Source organism: Sorex araneus, chromosome X, assembly GCF_027595985.1.
Source record: "Sorex araneus isolate mSorAra2 chromosome X, mSorAra2.pri, whole genome shotgun sequence".
Lineage (NCBI taxonomy): Eukaryota > Metazoa > Chordata > Mammalia > Eulipotyphla > Soricidae > Sorex > Sorex araneus.
The window spans coordinates 138879243-138906738 of NC_073313.1; the positions used below are offsets into that span (position 1 = coordinate 138879243).

Below are 27496 nucleotides of genomic sequence, written 5' to 3' on the forward strand. Positions count from 1 at the left end.
GTATCAGTCCCAGAAATGAATAAGAGTTAAGGGTCATATTTCTGGCTATGACATCTGTTTGTGTGTCTCCTTCAATTATCTCACTAACTCTTTTTTGATGGTCTATGCAGTACATAACTGCTATTTGGGGGAGAGGGGTTGCACTGCTTCAAATAGTTTTTGTTGTTGTTGTTATTTATGAGCCACACCCTGTGGTGCTGAGGGTTTATTCCTGGCTCTGTGCTCTTCCTGGGGGACACTATGTGGTGCCAGGGATCAAACCCGAATTTGCCACATGGAAGACAAGCACCTACATGCTGTACTATTGCTCTGGCCCCTGCCTCCAGTAGGTGAAAAAATTACCCTCTTCATGCATTATTAGTCTAATTTTAGCTGTTAGATGTCTCCATTTCTTTCATAGTGTCCTATGAACATGTAAGACTTAGAAAGCTTATTTATAATCAGTACAGATGCTCATTCTAAGTCCTTCAGCCAATTGGCAGGCTTGAGTAAGAGTAACTAATTTTGTCTTTTGGGCTGAAGTTCTCTCTGGCAAGGCTTTAGCTTCCATTAGCCTGGTGAGACTCACAACAGCATATGCAGCTTTTTAAATTCCTTCGTGAGTAAACCAAGTTTTATTTGGATTATTCAGAAATATATATTTTTAATTAAGACATATTATAATAAACTTGTTCAAACCTCTTTGCACATGTGATCTGTACTTTCAAACAGGTTTCCTCAGGCAGAGAAATAAGGGTTTCTTAATTTAGTATCTGACAACCTAAGAATTAGTCCTGGAGAGCCTAACAGTAGGGTTTGGTAATTTGTCAGTCACCCACCTGTGAACCATTGGTGACCTTTAATTTCTAACTTAAGTATTGCCAAAATTGGAGTTGAAACAAAATGATCCTCAAGAGTTTGAAATATCATTTGACAGCTGTTATTCTACTCTAGGGGTACAAAAGCAGTCCCTTTAGTGTTTTGCTATAAAAAATTTGCTATAATGCCATGATTGTGCACCCAAAGTCTACAGAATCCTGTCATTTTCAAAAGGCTCTCAATTGCTTTCTACTTTAAGTTTCAGTTTTCTGTGGATTTAAGAACAACTTGCTTAAAATCTTTTTAAAGATTTAATTCTATTTTATTGAATCACCATAAGATACAGTTACAAACTTTCATGTTGAGTTACAATTACACGATGATCAAACATCCATCCCTCTACCAGTGCACACTCCCCACCACCAATCTCCCCAGTATACCCCCCGCTTTCCCATCCACCCACTGCCTCCCTGGCAGACAATTTCCCCCATACTCTCTCTCCTTTGAGGAATTATGGTTTGCAATACTGATTTGCAATAACTGAGAGGTTATCATGTTTGGTTCTTTATCTACTTTCAGCACACATCTCCCATCCTGACTGATCCCTCCAACCTTCATTTTCTTAGTGATCCCTTCTTTATTCCAGCTGCCTCCTTCCCCTCCACCCCACCCCCGTAAGGCAGGCTTCCAACTATGGAGCAATCTTCCTGGCCCTTGTGTCTACTGTCCTTGGGCGTCAGTCTCATGTTATGTTATTTTATACTCCACAAATGAATGCAGTCCTTCTATATCTGTCCCTCTCTTCTGACTCATTTCACTTAGCATGATACTCTCCATGTCTATCCACTTATAAGCAAATTTCATGAAAGTCTTTAGATAGATATCAATCCTCATGAATAAGTACATATTCTAAGTATTTAACCTTTTTCTTGACATCTTGTGCCTTAGAAAAGAAGATTTTATGTCCCTCAGAAAGTTTAACCTCTATAGAACTAGAATCTAATTTCTACAAAAAGGGCATGTTACTGAAACTTACTTTCTCTCCACCTTTGCTTTATCAGATGGTTTGCTTTTAATTAAGTTGGCTAGTTACTTTGCATAAACACACCATGATTAGAGAACTTTGCTCACAAAGTCAAAAATGCTGAAAACATGGATTTTAAACTAAAAACAACAAACTTGAAAATATGCTTGTGAAGGTGGCAGCAGATGCAGGGGATGGGTCTGGGAAAAAGCATAGGAACACTGTTGGAAAGAAGTTGACACTGGTGGTGGAATTGGTGTTAGGATATTTTATCCATCAGTAGCTTTGTTTTAATTTTTAAATTTTTGATTTTGGGTCTATCAATAACTTTGAAATTGTGGTTCCTTAAATAAAATAAAGTTAAAGAACTCTCCATTTGGGGTACCTCATTATTTGCTAGGAGGTTCTGAGGACTGGCTAAGGTTTCAGAAGAGCTGACTTATTTAAGAAAGGCATAAATATTTACCTGTCATGCCAGGGTTACCCAGAGTTGGCACAATGAGATAGATGTTCCTCAATTCACTCAGTCTTCTTGTAAGAGTGGCCTGGTATGCAGGAGACCAGCCCATCCCTCACCAGGGTTGGGAGAGATTCTGGTTCCCAGGGCTTTAAAATTTTTTTTTAATTTTTATTGAATCACCGTGAGATAGTTACAAGCTTTCATGTTTGGGTTACAATCTCACAATGATCAAACACCCATCCCTCCACCAGTGCACATTCCCCACCACCAATATCCCGGCTATACCACCCCTTTCCCACCCTCCCCCTGCCTCTATGGCAGACAATATTCCCCATACTCTCTCTCTACTTTTGGGCATTATAGCTTGCAACAAAGACACTGAGAGGTCATCATGTTAGGTCCATTATCTACTTTTGGCATGCATCTCCCATCCCAACTGGTTCCTCCAGCCATCATTTTCTTAGTGATCCCTTCTCTGCTCCATCTGCCTTCTCCCCTCCGCTCATGAAGCAGTCTTCCAGCTATGGAGCAATCCTCCTGGCCCTTGTATCTACTGTCTTTGGGTGTCAGCCTCATGTGATGCTACCCTACACAACACAAATGAGTGCAGTCCCTCTATGTCTGTCCCCAGGGCTTTTTAAAAAAATTGTATTGAATCACCTTAACACAGTTACAAGCTTTCATATTTGGGTTACAATCACACAATGATCAAACACCCATCAATGTTTTCAAGGTTCATTTGAGTTGTATCATGTGTCAGAATTTATTTATTTGTTTATTTATTTATTTACTTGTTTCTTTGCTTTTTGGGTCACACCTGGCAATGTGCAGGGGTTACTCCTGGCTCTGCACTCAAGAATTACTTCTGGCGGTGCTCAGGGGATCATATAGGGTGTTGGAATCGAACCCAGGTCGGCTGTGTGCAAGGCAAACACCCTATCCACTGTGCTATTGCTCCAGCCCTCTTAATTATTTCTTTTTTTCTTTCTTAATTATTTCTTAAGATTGAAATATATATGTACAAACACAACCACACTATGGAGTGTTTATTTGTTTCTCCATCTATGCTCATTTGAATCTCCCCCATTTTTTGCTATTGTGAATAATGCTGACATGATTGTGAGTCGACAAATTCTATAAAAGATCCTGTTGTAGGGGCTGGAGTGATAGCATAGCGGGTAGGGCGTTTGCCTTGCAGGTGGCTGACCTGGGTTCGATTCCCAGCATTCCATATGGTCCCCTAAACACCGCCAGGAGTGATTCCTGAGTGCATGAACCAGGAATAACCCCTATGCATCGCCGGGTGTGACCCAAAAAGCAAAAAAAAAAAAAAAGAGAGAGATCTTGTTGTAAGCTAAGCTGGCTATAACTCCAAAATTTGGGGCTGCAGAGATAGTACAGTGGGTAGGGTGCTTGCCTTGTGCTTGACTGACCCAGGTTCAAACTCCAGCTTTCCATATGATCCCCTAAGTATTGACAGGAGTAATTCTTGAGCACAGAACCAGGAGTAACTCATGAGCATCATTGGGTGTGGTCCCACAAACAAAAAAAATGAATAACTTCAAAGTTTAATTGCTATTCTGTTACTTTTTAAAATATGTCATTCTGCTTTTCTAGGATTACACTAGGTTACATTCCTCAGCAATGTATGAGTTCCAATCTCTCCATATCTTGACACTTGTTAATTTGTATTTATTCCTTTAATAATAGCTCTCCGATGAACATGAAGTAGCATTTCATTATGGTTTAGATTTACATTTCCCAAAGTATTGATCTTGAATATCTTCTCCTGTCATTTGTTTCTTTATAGAAATGTATATTCAAGACTTTTGTTCATTACTAAAATTGATTTGTTTGTTTTCATTGCTTTTGAATTATAAGAGTACATATTATATTCTGTAAATTGATCCTCAATCAAATACATTATAAATCTAAGCTTAGGAGGGAATGTGGTGATAAAGGAACTCTCATCCACTGCTGGTGGGAATGTTGGGGCTATAGCCAGTTTAACAGTACGAAGAGTCCTCAGTAAACTTAGAATTGAGCTGCCATATGACTCAGCAATTCCACTTTTGGGCATCTACCCCCAGGACCAAGAAATTCATTCAAGAGGACATATACACATCATTATTTATTGCTGCACTGAGACAAGAACTAAGACATGGGATCAACCTAGGTTTCCAATGATAGATTAATAGATTATGAACGTGCAGTAAATATACACAATGGAATATATGCAGTGGCAAGGAATGATAAAATCATGCAATTTGCTGTAACGTGGTTGGAATTAAAGCTATCATATTGAGTGAAACCCAAAGAAGAAAGACAAACACAGGATGATCTCATTTTTCTGTAGTATATGGAATAACTGGATGAAGAAATATAGTGTCGTAAAGCGTAAATGCCCAGATTAACCTTGACCTCAGAGAAGAACAGCAAAATAAATAAATCAAGGGGGAAGGAAGGTGAGAAGGGGAAGCAATGGGCGTACAGGAGTTGGGGCTTCAGTTACACTGGTAAAGAGGAAGAGTGCTATAAGATGAGACCACTGAACTTTAAAATGTGCTTGTCAAAGTGGCAGGCAGAGGTGGGAGGGAGCATAGGAACATTGCTGGTGGGACTGGGGTTGAAATATTGTATATCTAAAACTCAACTATCAATAACTTTGTAAATCATGGTTCTTTAAGTAAAATATTTTTAAAAATCTCAGCCTAGGGTTGAAAATATGGTTCAACAGGTAGCACACATCTTGCATAAGAAAGTTCCTGAATTAGATAGTCATACTGCAAGGCCCCCTGAGCACTATCCAAAGTGGTGTTCCAGCATATAACACACATACAGACAAAATAGAAAAGGACAACACGTTTACATAAGTTCTCTCTAGATCGTAAGATTACTAGTGATTTCTGTTATATCCTAAGAATGCTTTAGTTTTTCGATTAAAATAAGCATATATTGCATTCTTTGAGAAAACTACAAGAAAAGTTGCACCTCTAGAGCTGTAGCACTGTAGCACTGTCATCCTATTGTTCATCGATTTGCTCGAGCAGACACCAGTAATGTCTCCATTGTGAGACTTGTTGTTACTGTTTTTGGCATATCGAATATGTCACAGGTAGCTTGCCAGGCTCTGCTGTGAGGGGTGAGGGTGAGATACTCTCAGTAGCTTGCCGGGCTCTCCAAGAGGGACAGAGAATTTGGACCCAGGTCAGCTGCATGCAAGGCAAATGCCCTATGCGCTGTGCAATCGCTCCAGTGTTTAGAGCTAGAAAAAGTAAACTTGGAAGCAGGAGATTCATAACAATGCAACTATCAGACATGAGTCTAAAAATGAAATTTTGTAAATACTGCAATGATATATATTATACAGGATTAAATTAAGTGCAAAGAAAAAATCTACCTAGAAATTGGAAGAATCTGTGAAGAAATGTAATACATAAATAGCCTTTATTCTGTGATAGTAACACAATACATATTGCTGTTTAAAGTTGGAAATAATAAAAATTTGTTCAATTAATAAATGATCAGAACAGGACATATGGAAAATATAGTTACTCTTTATTCCAGAGGATTTTTTTAATGATTTATAGCGTATTTCCTTCTGCGAATATTTTGTCATATATTCAACTATCTTTAATGCTGAGATTTTCAATACTTGAAAGCATCAAGCAAACAAGACCTTTAAAAATAAATATTTATTACATTTAATCATTGTTAAAATCCCACCGTCACTGTCACTGTCATCCTGTCGCTCATCAATTTGCTAGAGCAGGCACCAGTAACGTCTCTCATTGTAAGACTTATTGTTACTGTTTTTGGCATATCCAATACACCACGGGTAGCTTGCCAGGCTCTGCCGTGCAGGTGAGATATTCTTGGTAGCTTGCCAGGCTCTCCCAGAGGGGCGGAGGAATCGAACACGGATGGGCCTTCTGAAAGGAGAAAGCCCTACCGCTGTGCTATCGCTCCAGCCTGTTAAAATCCCTAATTGCTTTAAAGCCAGTATCAGGAAAAAGGAGGGGGGAATCAGTGTTATGACCAATTTACTGTTAAGCCAGACAACTGGCTATTGTCTTGTGTTCTCTTGTTGGATACACTTTGATTCTTCATTTCACTCAAACTCCCTTCTAACCTTCTCCTTTCAAACCCAGCCCCCTACCTCAAGAAAAATCTTCAGAATCTTTCAGATGGAAAATTACTGCTTTTTTACATACAATTTGCTGAAAATAGAGAAACAGAACCTAGAATACTGAAATCACTGGCAGTTACATCACCCAAAGACCAACATTGCTTTTGTTTTTTAGTTTTTTTCCCTCTCCTTTTAAAACATCACGTCACCATTCACTTCTCCCCCTCCTCAAAGCCCAGGGCTTAAAATCAAAGGAATTTAAAAATCAATTTTGTAGGGATGGATGTCTTGTCCTCTCCCTTCGCCTGACATTTCAGTTACTATTTTATTTCATGGTTTTGCGGCTATAAACGTATATTTAAAAAAAACTACCTGAGAAAGGATAAAGAATAAAAGACCGGTTTCTAGAAAATTCGGGGAGCGATGGAGGATGCGCAAGAGGTATATGACTCACCATTATTAGTGAGCCTAGCGGGCGAACTGGGTGGGAAAGTTGCCAGACGCAAGCATTTCATTGGCTCGGGCCTGGGTCAGTCAGCACGTCCCAGCGAATGAGAGAAGGGAACGATGCCGCAAGCTCTGCGGCCCAAGGAAATCTGACCAGAGACAGCTGCGTAATCACACTGCGGTACTTTTTCCTTGCCGCAGTCGAGGGGGCGGTCCACCCGCTGCGGCTCTCTGCAGCCCCTGCCCATCTCCTGCAGATCAGACCACGGCAGCCATCACAGCACCCTGCACCCAGGCGCAGGCCACCGCTGCCTCGGTCCTCACCGCCCGCTGGCGTCGTCCCGGAAGCGGCTCTCGGGACTCGGACTGGCTCGTGCAGCCCCGATCTGGGCACACGCCGCCACCGCAGGTCGCTGTCGCTGCCCTCCGCTTGGCACAGCCTCGGGACCGCTCTCGGCCCGGAGGCACCTGGACCCGGTCGCCCTCGGCCCAGCCGCCACCGCCCGGCCCGCCTCTGCCCCGGCCCACGCCGCCGCCGCCACTCCGGTGAGTGTTTCCCTACGGAAGTCGGGGCCGCCACCTCTTGTCGGGAGCCCCCTTAGGCGCGCACTGTCCTTGGAAAAATGGCCGAGGCCGCCGAGCACAAGGAACTGTTCGAATTAGCCCAGGATGAGGCTGGCACTAGCGCGATGCTGGTGGAGACCGGGGAACCACCCGAGTCCGGGGGACAGCCCACGTGCGGGGAGCAGCCCGGGTGCGGGGAACCAGCCCAGAGCGGGGACCGCCCCGAGGGCGGCGAGGATGTCGCCGCCGCCGCGGGGCCTGGCGAGGAGGGGGAGCGTGGCGCCGCAGCTGCCGCTGAGTCTGGGGAAGATGCGACAAAAGGCGCAGCTGCCGCTCCGAACCCAGACCCAGAGCGTCCGAAAGGACTCATAGGGCATTTCTTAGACACGGATTTCGTGGAGAGCCTGCCGATGAAAGTCAAGTGCCGTGTGTTTGCCCTCAAGAAGTTGCAGACTCGGGCGGCCAATCTAGAATCCAAATTTCTGAGGGAATTTCACGGTATCGAAAGGAAATTTGCTGAAATGTATCAACCCTTACTGGAGAAAAGGCGGCAGATCATTAATGCCATCTATGAGCCTACCAAAGAGGAGTGTGAGTATAGATCAGACTCTGAGGACTATGATGATGACGAGATGTATGATGAAGAAGAGGTGCATAGAAGTAAGGGTAGAATTCAGGAGTACATGGATGACGATTATGGGTATGAGGAAGATTTTTATGATTATGCAATTGAGGAGGTGGAGGATGATGATAGCGATGATGATAGCGATGATGACAGTGACGATGACAGTGATGATGACAGTGATGATGACAAGGAAGAGGATCCTAAAGGAATTCCTGATTTTTGGCTCACTGTCTTAAAAAACGTCGACACACTCACACCTCTGATTAAGAAATACGACGAGCCGATTCTGAAGCTCCTGACCGATATTAGAGTGAGGTTTTCAGATGCCGATGAGCCTCTCAGTTTCACCTTGGAATTCCACTTCAAACCCAATGAATATTTCAAAAATGAGCTGCTCACCAAAACCTATGTGCTGAAGACAAAGCTTTCATATTATGATCCCCATCCCTTCAGGGGAACCGCCATTGAGTATTGCGTAGGCTGCGACATCGACTGGAACGAAGGAAAGAACGTCACTTTGAAAACCATCAGGAAGCAGCAGAAACACCGGATCTGGGGAACAACCCGAACTGTGACTGAAGATATCCCCAAGGAGTCATTCTTCAATTATTTTTCCCCTCGTGGGATCAGTTCAGATGACAGGGATGGAAATTGTGATTTTTTGCTTGGTCATAATTTTCGTACTTACATAATCCCCAGATCTGTGTTGTTCTTTTCAGGTGATGTGCTTGAGTCTCAGCAGGAGGGTGTCATTAAGGAAGTTAATGATGCCATTTACGACAAAATTATTTATGATAATTGGATGGCTGCCATTGAGGAGGTAAAAGCCTGTTACAAAAATCTTGAGGCAATGGTCGAAGACCTTGATCGCTAAAGCAGAGTAACATGACTCTGCAATTTACTGCCATGGATCTAGTCACACCAGATAAAAGAAATTATTTGCCACTTGTGTTCTAAGTTTTTCTTGTAGTGTCAGTTAAAACGTTTCAAAAACTTAAGAGAAGTTGAAATACTAATTCATTTTACCTTCCATGTGTTAGTGAAATGCTTTCAAGATCTCAAGCTCTCTGTGCTTTTTTTCAGGTGATGTATTTAAGCGTCAGCAGGAGGAGGTCATTAAGGAAATTAATGATGAAATTTATGACATTATTTATGATAATTGGATGGCTGCAGTTGAAGAGAGTAAAGCCTTTTGCAATTACCTTAAGCCAATGGTAAAATACATTGATCACTAAAGCAGAGTCTACACGACTCTGCAGTTTACTGCCATGGATCTCATCACACAAGATAAAAGAAGTTATTTGCCATTTGTGTTCTGAATTTTTCTTGTGTCAGTTTAAAACACGTTTTAAAAATTAAGAGAAGTTGAATTACTAATTCATTTTACCTTACATTTGTTAGTGAAATGCTCCCAAGATCTCAAGCGCTCTGCTTTTTTTTTTTCAGGTGATGTATTTATGTCTCAGCAGGAGGAGGTTATTAAGGAAGTTAATGGTGCAATTCATGACAGAATTATTTATGATAATTGGATGACTGCTGTTGAGGAGGTTAAAGCCTGCTACAAAAATCTTAAGGCAATGGTCGAAGACCTTGATAAAGCAGAGTATCATGACTCTGCAATTTACTGCCATGTATCTAGTCACCCAAGATAAAAGAAGCTATTTGCCACTTGTGTTCTAAATTTTTCTTGTAGTGTCAGTATTTAAAACGTTTCAAAAATTAAGAGAAGTTGAAATACTGTTTCATTTTACCTTAACATTTTTTAATGAAATGCTTTCAAGATCTCAAGCTCTCTGTGCTTTTTTTCAGGTGATGTATTTAAGTCTCAGCAGGAGGAGGCCATTAAGGAAATTAATGATGAATTTATGACAAATTATTTATGATAATTGGATGGCTGCAACTGAAGAGAGTAAAGCCTCTTGCAAATATCTTAAGCCAATGGCAGAAGACATTGATCATTAAAGCAGAGTGTACATGACTCTGCAATTTACTGCCATAGATCTAGTTACACAAGAAATAAGTTATTAACCACTTGCGTTCTGAATTTTTTCTTGTAATGTCAGTTTAAAACATGTTTCAAAAATTAAGAGGTTGAAATACTAATTCATTTTTGAAATTTGTTAGTAAAATGCTTTCAAGAAATGTAGACTGTGGTAAATGATTTAAAATATATTAATATAATGTGTGTAGTTTAATTGTTCTGTAGCCCTTTGTCATGTGGTAATTTATCTGTGAATATTACCAGAACTGCTAAATTAGATAAATATGTGTTTGTAAAGAAAATCTTGGAGAATCACTCCAAGGTATTTCGACGCTCTTGTTGTTCATTTGCTGTTTGTGTTTTCTTAGTCCAGTAGGTAGTGGATTTGATATTTTTGTGCTTGCTTCATTTTACTGTATAAATGCAGTGCAATTTACAACGTGAATGCTTAAGAAGAAGCCTGCATATAGTTAAGAATTTCAGGCAAAGAAATATTTGTTGTTAATACTAATAGCTTGTCTTGTAGGCTTTTGCATTTTATGTAACAATAAAATGAAACGTAGTCATATTAAAGTTAAATGTTTATCAGTGAAGTGTTAATCACAGTATTTTGAAAAGAGTGCCATGTATTGTTCTCTGTAATTGTGTAAGTTGTAATTAAAGTGTTTAATTTCTCTTTTCCTATAGTAAAAGTAAATATACCATTCATCTAAAGTGACCACTTTACATTTTGAAAGTAGCTTTCATGTACTTCCATTACAAAATAAAATGAACAAAAACTTCATAGTGTTTCATGTTTTATAGTGATTTTTTTTCTGATTATAGTAGTACATTCAATAAAAAACATTAGGAAAATACATTAATTAATTAGTAATCTAGTAAAGAGAGGATGCCCAGATCATTTTGACCCCAGCGCTTAGGGAAGAGGACAGAGGAAGAAAAACATCAAGGGGGAAAGGAAGAAAATGAGAAAGATAAGTACTGGGGAACAGGGTTTGGAGCAGGGCGGGGCCTCCATTATACTGATGTGGGAGACTGGTATAGTTATATAACCAAATTACAAATTCAGCAACACTGAAAATATGAGATCTAAGCTGCAATCACTGAACTTGCACTGTGCCTGTCAAGGTGGTAAGCTGGGTTATGAGGAAGGGGTTGGGGAAGTCGGTGTGGAGGGAGGGAGGATGGAGTATGGGAACACTGGTGGAGGGAAGTTGACACTGGTGGTGGGATTGGTGTTGAAATATTATACACCTAAAATTCACTTATCAATAACTGTAAAAATAAAATTTTAAAACGGAAAATACCTTAAAACCAAAAATAAAAATTAACTGCCCAATGATCAGTGCTGTTAATGTTTCTTAAACTAATGTTTTTCTGTTTGTGCATGTAAATTTAATGCTATATTTACATGTACAAAAGGCTAATGTTTGTTTGTACCTCATCTAATATTAATACTGTGTCTATTTTCACTACTACTCGCAGGATTGCAAAAAGAAACAAATATCCCAGTTTTAATCAATACAGTAAATTTTCTATTGCTGTTTACTAATTTTAAAACTTCATATAAAAACAAGGTTTTTGTTTGTTAATATGTACTTCAGATTTACCTACATTTTTTTCATATCATCTAGGTATATAGGGGCTTATATTGCTTCATGATGTGGGAATGTTCACTGGAGACAGTGGGATGCAGTTGGTCAAGAATACACAATACCAGCTGATGGCCTGTCTCAAACTTGGAAACCCAGAAGTCTGGCTTCCCCCTTGGGAAGAGTCAGTGAAAGTCACATCACACCCACAGTCCACACCACCCTGAAAGGATCCCCCCACTCTATTTAAGAGTGGTTAGGAAGTGCTGTTTTTTGTTGCCTACTCACTTTTCCATACCAAGTGCTTTAAAACCCTATACTCTTTCCAGTCTGATAATTTTTATAAAGGAACTCAAATCAAGAGTTATTTCACACACACACACACACACATATATGTATTTGGTAAGTGCAGTCCTATTCACATTTTCACTACCTTTAGTTTTGACCTCTTTGAAATTCCCCACAGCCAGAGAGGGAGTGCTATTTATCAGTCACTTACCATGCTGCATTGAAAGTCAGCTGGGTGCATCTCCTCATATTTCACAAAAGAGGATATCATGAAGTCCCTCCTGTAGCTTTTATCTTGCCTCCATAAGACAGCTTTTCATAAAGGTTAAGTGAAGTCCCTCCCTGCTGTATCTCTCATGTCATTCAGTAAACTCCAGCCAAAACCCACCAGTGAAACAAAACAAGGGACTAAACAATGTGTTATAAAAACAAATGCAAAGACTCTTGGCAAGAAAATTGATGTTACCTAAAGGGGAGGAGGGAATTTAAGGGAAGGATTTTAAGGACTGCAGTGGCTAATGGTTAATGGTTCTTTCAAAGTACACTCATTAGCCTTGTGCCTGTGTGCACACATTTTATTTGTTCATTGGTCAATGAAATGATCATTAAATTAAAATTATAAAAACCAGGAAAAAAATCTAAATAAAAATCATATGAAATCATATATCATCATTTGTAGGTATATAACATAACTGATTTTCAGTTACCATACAGCTATGTGAACATGGAGATGATTGGATTATATAATATTTTTAAATACATAAAGAACCTTTACATAAAATCCTTTATGAAAAGTATTTTCTTGGAATTATTTGCCAAATAATATTTTTTGTGGTTTTTGGGGAGAGGGGTAAAAGTAAAGGAATTCGAAAATGAATTTTGCCTATGTTTAAAACTATACCAATGATCTATTTGTTAATATGCTCTCATGGTGTTTTAAAACTGAAACTTCTAATCTTGCAACTAACAGTAACCATTTCACCTCTTCCAGCATCAGCACACAACCTCCCCACTCCTGCTGGAAAGGGATGGGGAGGCAGGAAAGGGAGGTGAAACGGGAAAGGGAGGTGAAACGTGGTCGGGAGTGAGCAAGAGATGGTGTGATTACTCGTCATAAAGGAGCCCCCAGTCTTTACAAAATTTATCAATCAAGACGCGTTCTGAGCTTAATCGATGCTGGCTGTGCTGGCTATGTTTCGGCGCGCTGGCTAGGTAGAATTGTCGCAGTCCCCTGTTGCGTTTTCTTTTTGCGCAAAAGCGTGCGCATGCTCACACCTGCTTAAAAGAAAGGAGTGGATCGATCACCCTTATGGCTAAGTTTTATGAAACCATAATCTATATTCAGAGCTGCCCACAGACCGGTGAGAAGGATGCTCTTTGGTTAAGGCGTCCCTGAGCGGCTTTGCAGGAGGGAAGCTTTTATCCTTGTAGAAGTCTTATCAGTTTGTTTCCCAGTGTAATCAAAGATAGCCTGTAGGAAAGATCAGTGACAGCGTAGAAGACTGATCCTGGTTGGTTAGTGATGGGTCTGACAGACACTTAAGTGAAAAAAAAATACTTAAGTGTTCAGCAAAAGTAGTCCTGGAAATAATGGGAGGTTTTGGATGAGTTCAGCCTGGAGGTGATTAAAGTCAGAAAAAATTGACAGAAATAAATCTGCCTTTGGTTTGTGAATTACATGTGCACCTTGGCCCAGAGAGGTGTATATAAATTATGGTATGTATAAATAAGGGTACATATGCATGAAGTAGTATATATAAAAGCAATATTGCTAGCTTTGACATGATACGAGTGTAGGTGTATTAACATGTATTAAGTAATGTATTATCATTACTTAAAACTCTGCCTCTGTTAATGTAGAGAACTCCTGTATTAATTTAAACCTCATATGAAAGATTCTGCATTCTACTAGACATAGAGGTTTTCCAGGTAGCTTTATTTGATAAGATTTGTGCTGAAATTAAAATTTCATAAAGCAACTTCATAAAAATGGTGATATGTAAATGTATTTAAAATTTTCTCTTTCACATTTAGCATGCACTTATGTGTACATAAACACATACACACATGACTGAATTATCCAGAGTGAGAGGAAGCTCACTGTCAGAGAGGTACAAGATGTGAAACCAATATGAATGCTTCATTATTTGAAATTAGTCCCTCATCTGTCAAAGTGAAAGACGGTAACAAAAATGCATAGTGTGTCTACATATGGATCTGTGCATGTTTTAATGCAGAATATGACAATAACAATAGGAAATGATATGTAGATAAAATAATCTTTGTTGTCCAAAATGCCACCTAGAGTTTATCTGAAATTTTATGAATAAGAAAAGGGTAAATGATTTGTAATGAGTTCCTTTCCTCACTATGCTGATTTATTTTATGGTATAGAGGAGCTGAAAAGATGCTTTTACTGGCCAGTAACCAAATTTGCAAATTGAAGACATTTACATCATGTGGTCAAGTGTTAAACTTGCATACTCTTACTGAAGGTTAACATAGTGTTTGCAGAACTTTTTAGCATTATGTCTTCAGTAGGGTTTGAATAGGTAATTATCTACATTTTTAATGAGAAATAAGGATAGACATAGTAAATAAATAACAGTAATTTTTCATTATGATTCAATTAATGGAGTGACAATTCAGATCTGAACTGATGGTCTCTGCTTCTTTCTTCAGATTATACTGCCTTTAATGAACCAATGATGATGCTAGTTTGCCTTAAACTAAAATTCCCCTACACATTACAGCTACTTGGGATTTGCTCAGAAATAGATATTGACATATTCCTTTGTCAAACTTGTTACTCCATCAACTTAGGCTGAAGATTTTAAAAGGAAATTTCCTAATGCATCTTAGCAATGTAAAAGCATTAAAAGAATTAACTAAATCTCATTTTATCTTAAATATTCTATAGTTTAAACTTTGCTAATGTGATCACTTATCACTAATTATAGACTTAATTTATAGTTATTGACTTTCGACAACACTCTGCAGAGATATCTCTGGACCCCATGCCCAGCAGTCTCATCCAGGGCAAGCCTGAGGGGGTGGGTGAGTTCCCCTCCCCGCCCCAACAGAGCCCCAGCAGCTGAAAACCTCCAGAACTCAATCCCCGCTATACTCACAGCTGATCTCCACAGGTTCTATGTGTGTGAACCTGCTGAAAAACCTAGGTATGTGGGACTTGTGTTTGAAGTTTCCAGGCTCACACAGAGTCAGAAACGCCCCTCTCCCCTGGATTGATGTTGGAATATTGAATATAACAAATTATGAACAACTTAAAAAATACAATTTAAAGATTAAAAAATTAAGTTATTGACTTTAAATCTTCAATTAAAAAAACTCAGTTCTTGTTCCCAACAGTGAAGCATATATATTACATGCTTGGGTCAAATGAACAAATTCTGCTGTGAGCAGCTTCCTTACGTGTACAGTAGAGACAGCATAGTATGTAAGATTGTTTTGATAATGTATTGTAAGATTTACTGCCAAGAATTTAGCACAATCCCTGGCACATAGTAAACATTAAGGGAATACATATAAACATGAGGTGAATATTCTGATCATTATCACCAATTCCTAAGATTTTTGTAGAAATAAAATTGTAATATAATAGTACTGCAATGAATATAGGAGCGCAGATGGCTTTTCTGTAGTGTGTTTTTGGGCCCCCAAGGTATATTCCCAGGAGCAGTATTGCTGAGTCATATGGAAGCTTAATTTCTAGGTTTTTGAGGAATGCCCATATACTTTTCCAAAAACGCTGGACCAATCAGCATTCTCACCAGCAAAGAATGTGAAAGACTTTTTCTCCCTGCATCCACTCCAGGACTGATTGCTCTTGTTCTTTTTGATATGTGCCAGTCTCTGTGATGTGAGGTGATACTTCATTGTTGTTTTGTTTTGCATCTCCCTGATGAATAGTAATGTAGTGCATTTTTTCATGAACCTTTTGGCCATTTGTATTTTTTCTTTAAGAAAGTTTCTGTTCATCTCTTCTCCCCATTTTTTGATGGGGCTGGATTTTTTCCTGTAACGTTCTACCTTCTACCGGTGCCTAAAAATCATTTTTCACGTGAAAATTGTTATATTTAATTATAAGGTTGTTAAGTCCTTGTCTAAGAATTCATTAAGCCCTTTGTTGCTAGTTGAGCCTTCTGTGTTATTGTTTTTGTATGTTGAGTTCTGTTGGTTCTATGTTACTTTCCATCTAATTTGGTGTACTCCTACTAGGATTTCAGTATTGAGGAATTAGGAGGTGTCACACGGCTGAGTACACAACCACTTGTACAGAGACTTTAGGATCTGTGGTTTGGGCCAATAAGTTGACAAGGCAGCAGATATGGGAGGTGGCCATGGTTGCTGAAGCTTCCCTAAGTACCAGGGGTATGTGGCAGGAAACTGCTGACCCCAACTCTCAGAAGTCACAAAGTTCTCAGCCTGGACATCAGGGTACCTGAAATTATTTGCAATTTTGTATCTCTGCGGAGAATACTCATGAAGTGATGAAGTCGAGCCCTTGGTGAGGCTGCAGCCGTGGGGTTTAGCTACTGGACTTTGGCAGAGCAGGTATGCCTACCTCTCTAGGGCATTCCAGATTTTTTAGCCAAGGGAACCAGTGTTGCTATAAATTTTAGCTGCTTGGTGTGCATCTCCTGGGATATTTAGTCAGAAATAGGTAGAGCAGGGCAGTGGGTGAGTCAACATGGTCACTGCTGTAGGATGTGGGCCGGTTTTGGTATTTTTTTAAAAATTTTATATTTCCCATTTTATAATTCCTCTTTCTTTACTGATATTTTTAATTTATTTGCTTCAAAAGTTCTAATGGTTGCTTGTTGAAGCATTTAATAATGACAGCTTTTGCTAAATCAAATTTTTCTGGTCTGACAGCATGAGTAATTTTTAATTATATCCTGGATAATTTAATTTTATTTATCATTATTTTTAACCGTTTTTATTGAGGTACCTTAATTACAATATAGTTAATCATGTTTTTCATGCATACATTATTCAAATACACACTCATCACTAGAAGGCCACTTCCCTCACCTAATGTCCCAAGGACCCCTTCCCAACTGCCCTTCTCATGTAAGCCAAGTTGTATAGACAAAATATTCAATTTATCCTGGAAAATTTTAGTACTAGAAAATTTTATAAGAGACTGACTTCCACTTAAATTTTATATTTTAGCTGCCACTCACCCTGTTCAGGTTTAATGTGTAGGTGTTTTCCTTTAGGATGACTTTGACAGTTTTGAGGAGAATGCCTCTCACCAGATATTTGATGTACATCTCATTCCCTGTCTAGCTTTATGGGGTTTGGAACATAGACTATAAGAGGTAAAATGTCTTTCTTATTACAACATCTTGAGGGAAACTGCTATCAACATGGCATAACTGATGATGCTACTGCCTTTATTCAATTAACTAAGATATTGTTTGCAAGGTTCCACCAACAATTCCCCCTTCATTATTTAGGGAGCAAGTTACTAAGTATAGGCTAGACTTATATACTGGAAAGTAATGCTGCACTTTCTAAAGGAATATCTTTACAAATTATTTGGAAATATTGTTGTTTGCGAAGATTTATTTCTTCCATTTATATTTGTATGCATGCATATAACAAGTACATCAGCCAGGTTAGATTCAAAGATACATAATTTATGAATTGGGTTATATTAAGTTATTTCTTTATTCCATAATTATTCTAGCTTTGACATATTGTAGTTTTTTCAGTTGTTTCCTGTGTGCTTTAAGCATATGCTATTTCAATATGTATTTGAGCATTATAATTTTCTTTTTTATTATAATTTTCTAAGGCTTATTCTTCGTCACCCTATTCCAGTCTTAAAGTGAATTATAGCCAGTCTGTTGATAGCACTGTCCAATTTAACTGTAATTTTTTAAAATTAAATCACCGAGAAATACACAGTTACAAAGTTTTTCATGACTGGGTTTCAGTCATACAATGTTCCAACATCCATCCTTCACCAGTATGCATTTCCCACCACCAAAGTCCCCAGTTTCCCTCTGCCATCCTACCCCGCCTCGCACCCCCAGCCTGCCTCTATGCATACACTCACCTTCTCTCTCTCTCTCTGTTTCTCCTCCCCCTTTGATCATTATGGTTTGCAATACAGATAATGAGAGGTTATCATATTTATTCCTTTACCTACTTTCAGCACTCAGTTCTTGTCCAGAGTGGTCATTTCCAATTATTATTGTCATATTTGTCCCTTCTCTATCCTAACTGCCATCCCCCCACCTCCACGCTTGAGGCAAGCTTCCAAACAGAACCAGTCTTCTGGGCCCCTCTTTCTACTTTCCTTGGGTATTATTCTCATACTATATTTTCTTATATTCCACAAATGAGTGCAATCATTCTATGTCTGTCTCTGTCTTCTGACTCATTTTACTCAACATGATACTCTGCATGTCCATCCATTTATAAGCAAATTTCATAACTTCGTTTTTCCTCGAGGCTGTGTAGATATACTGTAGTTTCTTTATTAAGTTGTCTGTTCTCAGGCATTCAGGTTGTTTCCAGATTCTAGTTATTGTTAATTTTGCTGCAATTAACATAGAAGTGCAGATGGCATTTCTGCTGTGTGTTTTTTTGGGCCCACAGGGTATATTCTAAGAAGTGATATTGCTGGGTTATATGGAAGCTCAATTTTTAGGTTTTTTGAGGAGTTCCTATATTGTTTTTTCAAAAAAGGTGGACCAGTCAGCATTCCCATCAACAATGAATGAGAATCTCTGCTCCCCACATCCATGCCATCACTGGTTGTTCTTGGTTTTTTTTGACTTGTGCCTGTCTCTGTGGTGCAATTGTAATTTTTAAAATTTTTGGACTTTAACTTTTCATATTACTTTGTAAAACATTTTACTGAAACACTATTCAAGAGAATGCAGAGATCATAAATCATAGCTGATTTTTTGAGATGATACTCATATAGTTTTGTTGCATCTCATTATCACAAATGGGTGTGAAAAATCATCCTGTATATCCTCTTTCTGTAGCCAGAAAACTTAAATCTTATTCATCAACCTGCTGTACAGTTTCTTTTTCAGAAACATAGACACTATCAAAAATTTTTCAGATATCCTTATTTTTTACTGTTGTACCTTGCTGAATCAAAGCAGCTGAATTTGATAGAAGCTCGACGTCATTTCCTTCAAGAATTAACTCATCTTTCTGGGCTTGAGAGATAGAACAAGCAACACCTGACCTCATACAAACCCTGCGTACATATTTTTCACCCAAGAGATTTCTGATTTCAACAAGTGGACCATCCTTCTGAATAACCACATTGACTGGGAAGTGAGCATAAAGGATCTCATCTTGTATCAGAAGCCCAGTGTGATCCTCTTACTCATGTTCTGCACATGACTGCAGATGGTGCGGACTGTAGTTAATTCCTTTCCATTCCCCTACCATTTGTCAACTAGGAGCCTCTTCTTTCTTTTTTTTTTTTGCTTTTTTTTTTGGGGTCACACCCAGCGATGCTCAGGGGTTACTCCTGGCTTTGCACTCAGGAATTACTCCTGGCGGTGCTTGGGGGACCATATGGGATGCCGGGGATCGAACCCGGGTTGGCCGCGTGCAAGGCAAATGCCCTACCCGCTGTGCTATCGCTCCGGCCCCAGAAGCCTCTTCTTTCTGAAGAGACTCATCTCCACTTTGATGTGGTTGACAAACCTCCACAGGGTGCTTCTGGGACTCTTTACAATGACCATGGGTCCCTTGAGGGAGATGATGACATTTTTTAGAATGTCGACGGTCTAGTCGCTGAGAATGGTCTTCATTCTCACAGTAGATGGGGCAAAGAGAGAGCTAATGCATTTTTTAAAACACAATGTTTTTATGTAGTACTCACCAAGGTCAAGAAACAAAGTACTGTCAGTACCTTGCTACTCAACAAGATATAAACCATCTTCTTGACTTTTAAAACTAGCTTAGTTTGGTCTGTTTTGAAATTAATTAATTCAATATGTATTCTTTAAATTTTTATATATTGAGGTAACATTTTATTGAGGTAATATTGGTCTATAAAACAGTTTTATGGGAACAATGTTACTATACTATGACTACCATTGAAAACCAATATCTCAGGGGTATGGTGTTACCAGCAGGTCAACCTGCATCTGCAGGGCCAGCATATCAGCAGCCTGGTGGTGACTTCAAGTTTCCTGATAGCCCCGAATTGCCGCTGTGCCTATGACCAGACTCCAACAACTTGGGACCAAGTTTACCAAGAAACTAAAGGGCCAAAAGTTAGGTATGTGGGAGCCACACCCACAAACCACCTCTGGCTCAGGTATACAAGCTCCTTTATTGGCCTTATCTCAGAAACCCATAGATGAATCTCGAAAGAGATCCAAAGCCACAGTTAATCTCGACCCACACATGGCTGAACAGACTGGGGTAAATCAAAGGGGAGCAGTTTGGCCTGGTGGCCTGCCCAAGCAGAGCCTCTAGCAGCCACTTGCTTCCACAATTCAAAATTGCTGCCATATCCTTGGCCGGACTCCACCATCTTAAGATGGACCGCATCAAGATACAATCTGCTGGAAATTTTGGTATGCAGGTTTTGTGACTGAAATCTAAAGGCTTTCTCAGAATTATGGTGGGCTACCTCTCCACATTTCCCCAAACACATGGAAGCAACTCTAGTACCACCCTGTAAGCTCTACTGCTGGCCTTGCTTCAGAGACCCCTAAATAATCTCGAAAGAGATCAAAAGCTACAGTTATGCTCAGACCTGTGCATGGCTGAAGAGACTAGGGTAAATTGGAAGGGGGTGGGTTGACCTGTGCCCACCCAAGCAGAGCTCATAGAAGTACTTGCTTCCACATCCAAAATTGTCACCACACCTCCAGCCTGACTCCACCGTCTCAGGATGGACCTCACCAAGATATAATCAGCTGAAAATTTTGTAATGTGGATCTTAGCGCACCAACAGCCCTGACCTAGAGACACAGCAGCAAGTCCCAGAAGACACCACAGCACCAGAGATCTCTCTGGGCTCCATACTGATCCAGTTTTACCATGGCACCCCAGATGGAGCACGAGTGCTCTCTCCACATGCTCCAGATGGAATCCTGGCGACCAAGAGCTTCCACAAGCAAGCCCCCACCCCCGGTATGTGGGTTCCAGGACTAAATCTCCAGGCTTCATGGTGGCAGGGGAACCAGACTGCCCCTCCCTGGGTCCCTGTCTGCCCAGTAGATTGGCTGCCACGCCCACAATTTGCCTCCAGGTGCCATCTTAACGCACCAACAGCCCTGGCCCAGAGACTCCTAATTGATTCCTAAAATGGATTAGTGCCATACATAGATGTCTCTGGAATCCAGCCATTTACAATCTATAAATTTATATTTATAATCGTGGCCGTGCGAGCTCTCATGATATTTAAAATGAGCAATGGAAAATAAATTATCTAGTGTCTGCCCTGGCTGGTAGGCTGGAATGGTGGTGGGAAATTTCGAGCAAAACATAATGCTCCAAATTAGAGAGAGAATATTGGGGAAATTGTCTGCCATGAAGGCAGGGTGAGGACTGGGATGTGGGTGGTGGAAAATGTGCACTGGTGGGGGGATAGGTGTTCCATCATTGCATGGCTGAATCTCAAACGTGAAAGTTTTGTAACTCTATCTCACGGTGATACACTTTAAAAAAGTAATGTGGAGTTCATGCCTAATTCAATCAGTTTAATCAATGGCTGTACAAATCTGTACAAATCCTACATTATTAAAAAAAAACAACCAATATCTATCCACCAGTCCGTAGGGCTCCTTTCACAATTTTAAACCACTCCCAACCCCTTTTAATATCTTCAATTCTGTTGTCAGAATTTAAAGATGTTTTCATTGGTCTATTTCATTATGATATTTTCTATATAACATATATGAATAAGATTACCTGATATTAGTCTTTCTGAATTGTTTCATTTAGCTTGGCACCCTCCAATACTATCCATGATATCATAAAAGGCAAGATTTTGTCTTTTTCTAACAATGCTATTCCATTGTGTATATATACTATATTTTTATCCACTGGTCTGTTGCTGGATATATGGGTTGTTTCCAGATCTTGGATATTGTAAACAGCTTTGAAACAAATATCGGTATACATTTATCTTTTTGAACTATTGTTTTATTGTTGTTGTTTGGCTTGGATTTGAATTGCTATATCATATTTACCTACTTTCAATTTTCTGAGAAATATCATTAATATGGCTTCCTACATATCATAGTACTTCACATAAGGCTAAACCAATTTACTTTCCAACTATTATTAAATCACTGTATCACTGTCACTGTATCACTGTTCTGTTCTCCCACCAAACTTTTCTAGAGTTGGGTTCTACCGAATGCATTTCTTACCTTTAGTTGCACACCGGTTGGAGACTCGTGCACGCACAGGGACGCCAGTTGTGTAAAAACACAAAAAAGAAAATAGAAAGGGCACCACACAGGGGAGGTTGATGGCAATAATGAGGCAGGTGAAGGAAGGAACGGAGCCAAGCCGGTTGGTCTCAGTTGCAGTTGCAGTTTATTCCATTCCCATCTCCATTCTCCTCTGATTCTCCTCCTGCTTCTTCCTCCCCCATCCTACTTCATTCTCCTTCTCCTCTGGATCTGGGTCTCGATCTAGCTTCTCTACATCTGGCACTGGGATTCGAACTGGGACTGGCCGGGGACAGGCCCTGGGACTGGCCCTGGAACTAGCTCTGGGACTCGACCTCAGCCCCCTCTTTCAGCCTAGTTAAATCCACAAGAATGAGGGGTTGGGGCTTACACATAGGTGTGGTTACAATCAATAGGGTAAAGTTCTTTCCCTCAGGGCATGCTGCTTCTAGGACAGATACTGTTTCAGTAGGACACCCGCCCAAGAGCGGAATCCCATGGGTGTGTTTCTCCTCTCCTTGACCAACTAACATATAAGTATTCATATTATTAATCATTTTGTATGGACATAGCAAGAGATGCATTAAGCTTATAGAATTGTTCTCCTGGGGTCATCTCGATCTCAGACTACAGTGCTCAGGCCAGATTAGTCTTTCCTATCCCTAGTCTTGTCGTTGCTTTTGGATCATGACATGACATGTCCATGATGAAGCTCTTAACATACAGTTAAGCATTAGGCGCTTTGGCCAGGCCCGTCTCGATGTCAGGGTAGCACATAACTCACCGCTTGCCCTGGCTCTGTCTCGTCCCTCGTCAGGACCCTGCTTTTGGGGGTGCTAGGAAGTAAGGGCAGCTGAGGCTTAAGTCGAGAAAGCAGATGCCCGGGAGTGAATAATATTTGAAGTCAATTAAATCCCATGTTACCAAAGCATATTAACAACTGTCTTTCTTTGTCCATACAAAAAGGACATTGTTTTAAAGTAAACTATTCAAAAGACATAAGAGAGGACAAAGACAATATTAACTTACAATACAAGTTCACTGTCCTAGCAAGGTCTGACCTTACAGATTAACAGAGTTTGATTAGGGGAAGAGCTGAATGACTAGTTGGGGAAGGGAGCATAGAAGTGATTACGGATAAACAAAGGAATGAGAGTGACTCGGGAGCTCTTTGATGGGTGTGACTGATATACCTAAGCTCCTAGTGGCAAGGGGAGCAGGACATACCAATGTAGTCTAGAATTGTTTAGAGATTATTACCAGATAAGCCCAAACTCTGTGGCAAGGGAGAAAGGACAAACCAATGATATCCAATACTTATCAATTTGCTTGAGCGGGCACCAGTAATGTCTCCATTGTGAGACTTGTTGTTACTGTTTTTGGCATATCGAATAGGCCACGGGTAGCTTGCCAGGCTCTGCTGTGTGGGTGAGATACTCTCAGTAGCTTGACGGATGGCGGAATTGAACCCAGGTCGGCAGCGTGCAAGGCAAATGCCCTACCCACGAATCACTTTTTCTCTACATCTCCATTACTCATGTTTTCTCTGGCCTTTTAAATTTAGGCTATTCCCCTAATTGTCTTTATCTGATAATAGGTCATCATGAGCATATTTTCTTTGGCTTTTTGCATCATCACATCCAGCGATGATGAGGGTTTACTTCTGGTTCTGCACTCAGGAATTACTCCTGGTGATGCTCAGGGGACCATATGGGATGCTGGGGATTAAATCCGAGTTGGCAGCATGCAAGGCAAATATCATACCAGCTGTACTATCGCTTTGGCTCTCATGTGCATTTTTAATGTGTCCGTTGACCATCTGCATGTCATTTTGTATGTTGTTTGTATGTACTTGTTCAGCAATTCCCCCTATTTTATGAACACATTCTGTGTGCAGTTTTTTAATTGTTGAATTTTGTAATATTTACATTTCTTGGATATTAGCCCTTTTCAGATATATGGTTCTAAAATTTCTCAATTTTTAAGATTTTTTTTATTTTATTAAATCACCGTGAGATAGTTACAAGCTTTCATGTTTGGGTTACAATCTCACGATGATCAAACACCCATCCCTCCACCAGTGCACATTCCCCACCACCAATATCCCGGGCATAACCCCTCTTTCCCACCCTCCCTCTGCCTCCATGGCAGACATTCCCCATACCCTCTACTTTTGGGCATTATAGCTTGCAACACAGACAATGAGAGGTCATCATGTTTGGGCCATCTACTTTCGGCACACATCTCCCATCACAACTTGTTCCTGCAGCCATCATTTTCTTAGTGATCCCTTCTCTATTCCATCTGCCTTCTCCTTTCCGCTCATGAAGCAGTCTTCCAGCTATGGGGCAATCCCCCTGGACCTTGTATCTACTGTCCTTAGGTGTCAGCCTCATATGATGCTACCCCACACTCCACAAATGAGTGCAGTCCCTCTATGTCTGTCCCTCTCTTTCTGGATGTCTTTTTGTTTTAAGAATAGCAGGGTATTTTTCTGCCAAGAGTTTTAGTTTTATGTAATCACCTTTTTCAAGTTTTATTTTAATAAAGGACCAAGATTTATAAAGTTATCTGTAGTTGGGTTTTAAACTTACAATGTTCCACCAGCAATCCCACCACCAGTATCAACTTTCTCCAACAGTGCCCTTAGGTTTCCTGACCTAACCCCAACCTGGCCTACCATCTCAACAGGCATTTTTTAAAGTTTTGTTTAAAATTTGGGTCTCATTATTTCAGTGTTGTTGACTGTGTTATGAATATTTAGCTCAACACCACTGTTGTATCTTGACCCTTGCTCCTATTGCTTCTCATCTGTCTCTTCTGCCCCACCCCCTCCACTTGCTCTCTTTTCTTCTCTTCCTTATACTTTGGGACCAAGGGTGAACTAGGAAATCCTCTTTTAAAAAACAGTTACCTTTCCTCATCCAAGTACTCTAAATACCACATATAAGTGATATTACCCTCTGTTTATCCTTCTTCTGGCTTACTTCATTTAATATATCTTCAAGTTCTATCTGTGTTGCAGCAAACTGCATGATTTCATCATTCCTTACAGCTGCATAGTATTATTGTATATATATGTATATATATATATATATATATATATAATCTCATTTGTTTTTGCATTTGTTTCCCTTGCCACTGGAGTTGTATAACCAAAGAAATAACGGAAGTCAATAATACAGAGTGCTTTCTCTGTTTCTTTTCTCCATTAAATTTTATTATTTGGGGGTCTAAGATTTAAGTCTTTTAAAAAATATTTACATTTTTATTGGATAACTGTGAGATATAGTTACAAAGCTTTCATTTTTGAGTTTCAGTCATGCAATGATAGAACAACCATCCCTCCACCAGTGCACATTTTCTACCACCAATGTCTCCAGTATCTCCTCCCCCTATCCCACCCCTCCCTCTGCCTCTATGGCAGACAATTTCCTTCATACTCTCTCTCTACATTTGGTCATTATGGTTTGCTCAAAATTTACCACCACCATTCAAGCCTGCCTGCAAGAGTTAGATGATAGATAATTTATTTTCTATTGCTTATTATAAATATCAAGAGAGGTTACACAGCCATGAAAGTGGCCACACATTTCTGGAGTTCTAAAATTGTAAATGGTTGAGGTCCAGAGACATATCTGTAGGGAGCTAATCTGTTTTGAGGTTCATTCGGGAGTCTCTGGATCAAGGCCAGAGATAGCCTCAGATATGCACTGAGATAGCTGCCAGAGGCAGATCATGGGCATGACAGCCAGGACCCCAAGCGGGAGGGGAGACAAGGATGGATGGCCGGTCTCCGCTGCTGCCACATGGCCTGAAGACTTAGTCCTGAAACCCACATACCTGGGTTTTGCTTCTCAAATCTCATGGCCACCGGGGTTTCATCTGGAACAGGCAGAGAGAGTACATCCGCTCCATCGGAGGTGCTCTGGTGGAATTGGCTTGGTGTGGGGTTCGAAGAGATCTCCAGCAAGCTGCTGTCTTCCAGGATTCACTGCTGTGTCTTCGGATCAAGGGCATTGATGCACTGAGATGGCACCCGAAGGCATATTATAACATTCAAGTCTTTAACCCATTTTGCGTTACCTTCTGCTTATGGTATGAGATTATTATACAATTTTCTTTTCAGATAGATAGTGCTGGATCCTTTAATGCTAAAGGGAAATGGAAGACTCAAACTTTTATAGCTATCTTGTTCTTCTTTATAGCTCTAGTTTCTTAAATATTTTAATGTTTTGTTGCTAGGTGTATTAACAATGAATATTGTTATGTCTTCATAGAAATAAAATTTTATTATTTTTTTTCTTTTTGGGTCACACCTGGCGATGCACAGGGGTTACTCCTGGCTCTGCACTCAGGAATTACTCCTGGCAGTGCTCAAGGGACCATATGGGATGCTGGGATTTGAACCCGGGTAGGCCGCGTGCAAGGCAAATGCCCTACCCGCTGTGCTATCGCTCCAGCCCCTTATTATTTTTTAAACCTTCATAAAACCTTATAAAATTTTTTCTTCTTAGGGAGCTTTGGGGTCTCACCTGGCAGTGCTCAGGGCTTACTCCTGGCTCTATACTCAGGGATCACTCCTGGCAGTGCTCAGGGGATCATAAGGGTTGCCGGAGATCGAATCTGGGTTAGCCACATGCAAAACAAGCATCCTACACAGTGCTATTTCTCCAACCCACCTTATAAAACTTTCATTGTGCAATATTCATTGAAAATAAACACCACCATATCCTACATTAATTTCACCATGTAAATTTGATGCTATCCTTACCATGCATTTGTGAAAACTTACTTCTTATTCCTCTCCTTTCTGCGGTGAGACCTCTAGTTTTATAGTTCAAAAGTTTTCTCTCTTGCTTTATTTAGTTTACCTCCTTGTTAATTTTTTGTATACTACAAATGAGTACAATCATACACTGTTTGTCTTAATCCTGCTCATTTTACTAAGCATAGTGCCTTCTAGGTTCATTCATGTTGCAAATAACAGAATTTTATCTTTTTTTATTTGTTTTCTGGGCCGCACATGGCTCTGATAAGCCCCTCAATGCCTTCAAGGGCTTATTTCTTGTTCTGCACTCACGGATCACTCCTGGAGGGGATCAGATGACCATATAGGGTGCCAGGAATAGAACGTGCCAGTTCAGCCACGTTCAAGGCAAGCACCATA

At 40.0% G+C, this 27496-nt stretch overlaps 1 protein-coding gene and 1 pseudogene across 1 annotated transcript; one reads left to right on the top strand and one right to left on the bottom strand.

The window, feature by feature from the left end:
* Positions 1-7082: 7082 nt before the first annotated feature.
* NAP1L2 (nucleosome assembly protein 1 like 2) lies at positions 7083-10812 on the top strand. The gene has a single exon (XM_004620919.2). It carries the CDS (start codon positions 7482-7484, stop codon positions 8919-8921), a length of 1440 nt encoding a protein of 479 aa, XP_004620976.2. The 5' UTR covers positions 7083-7481; the 3' UTR covers positions 8922-10812.
* An 8140-nt stretch (positions 10813-18952) lies between these two features.
* Positions 18953-19722, bottom strand: LOC101538766 (60S ribosomal protein L9-like; annotated as a pseudogene).
* Positions 19723-27496: the final 7774 nt, after the last annotated feature.

Bases quoted from the DNA above. Each gene is read 5' to 3' on its own strand.
- NAP1L2 (XM_004620919.2), top strand. From the start codon at position 7,482: ATGGCCGAGGCCGCCGAGCACAAGGAACTGTTCGAATTAGCCCAGGAT.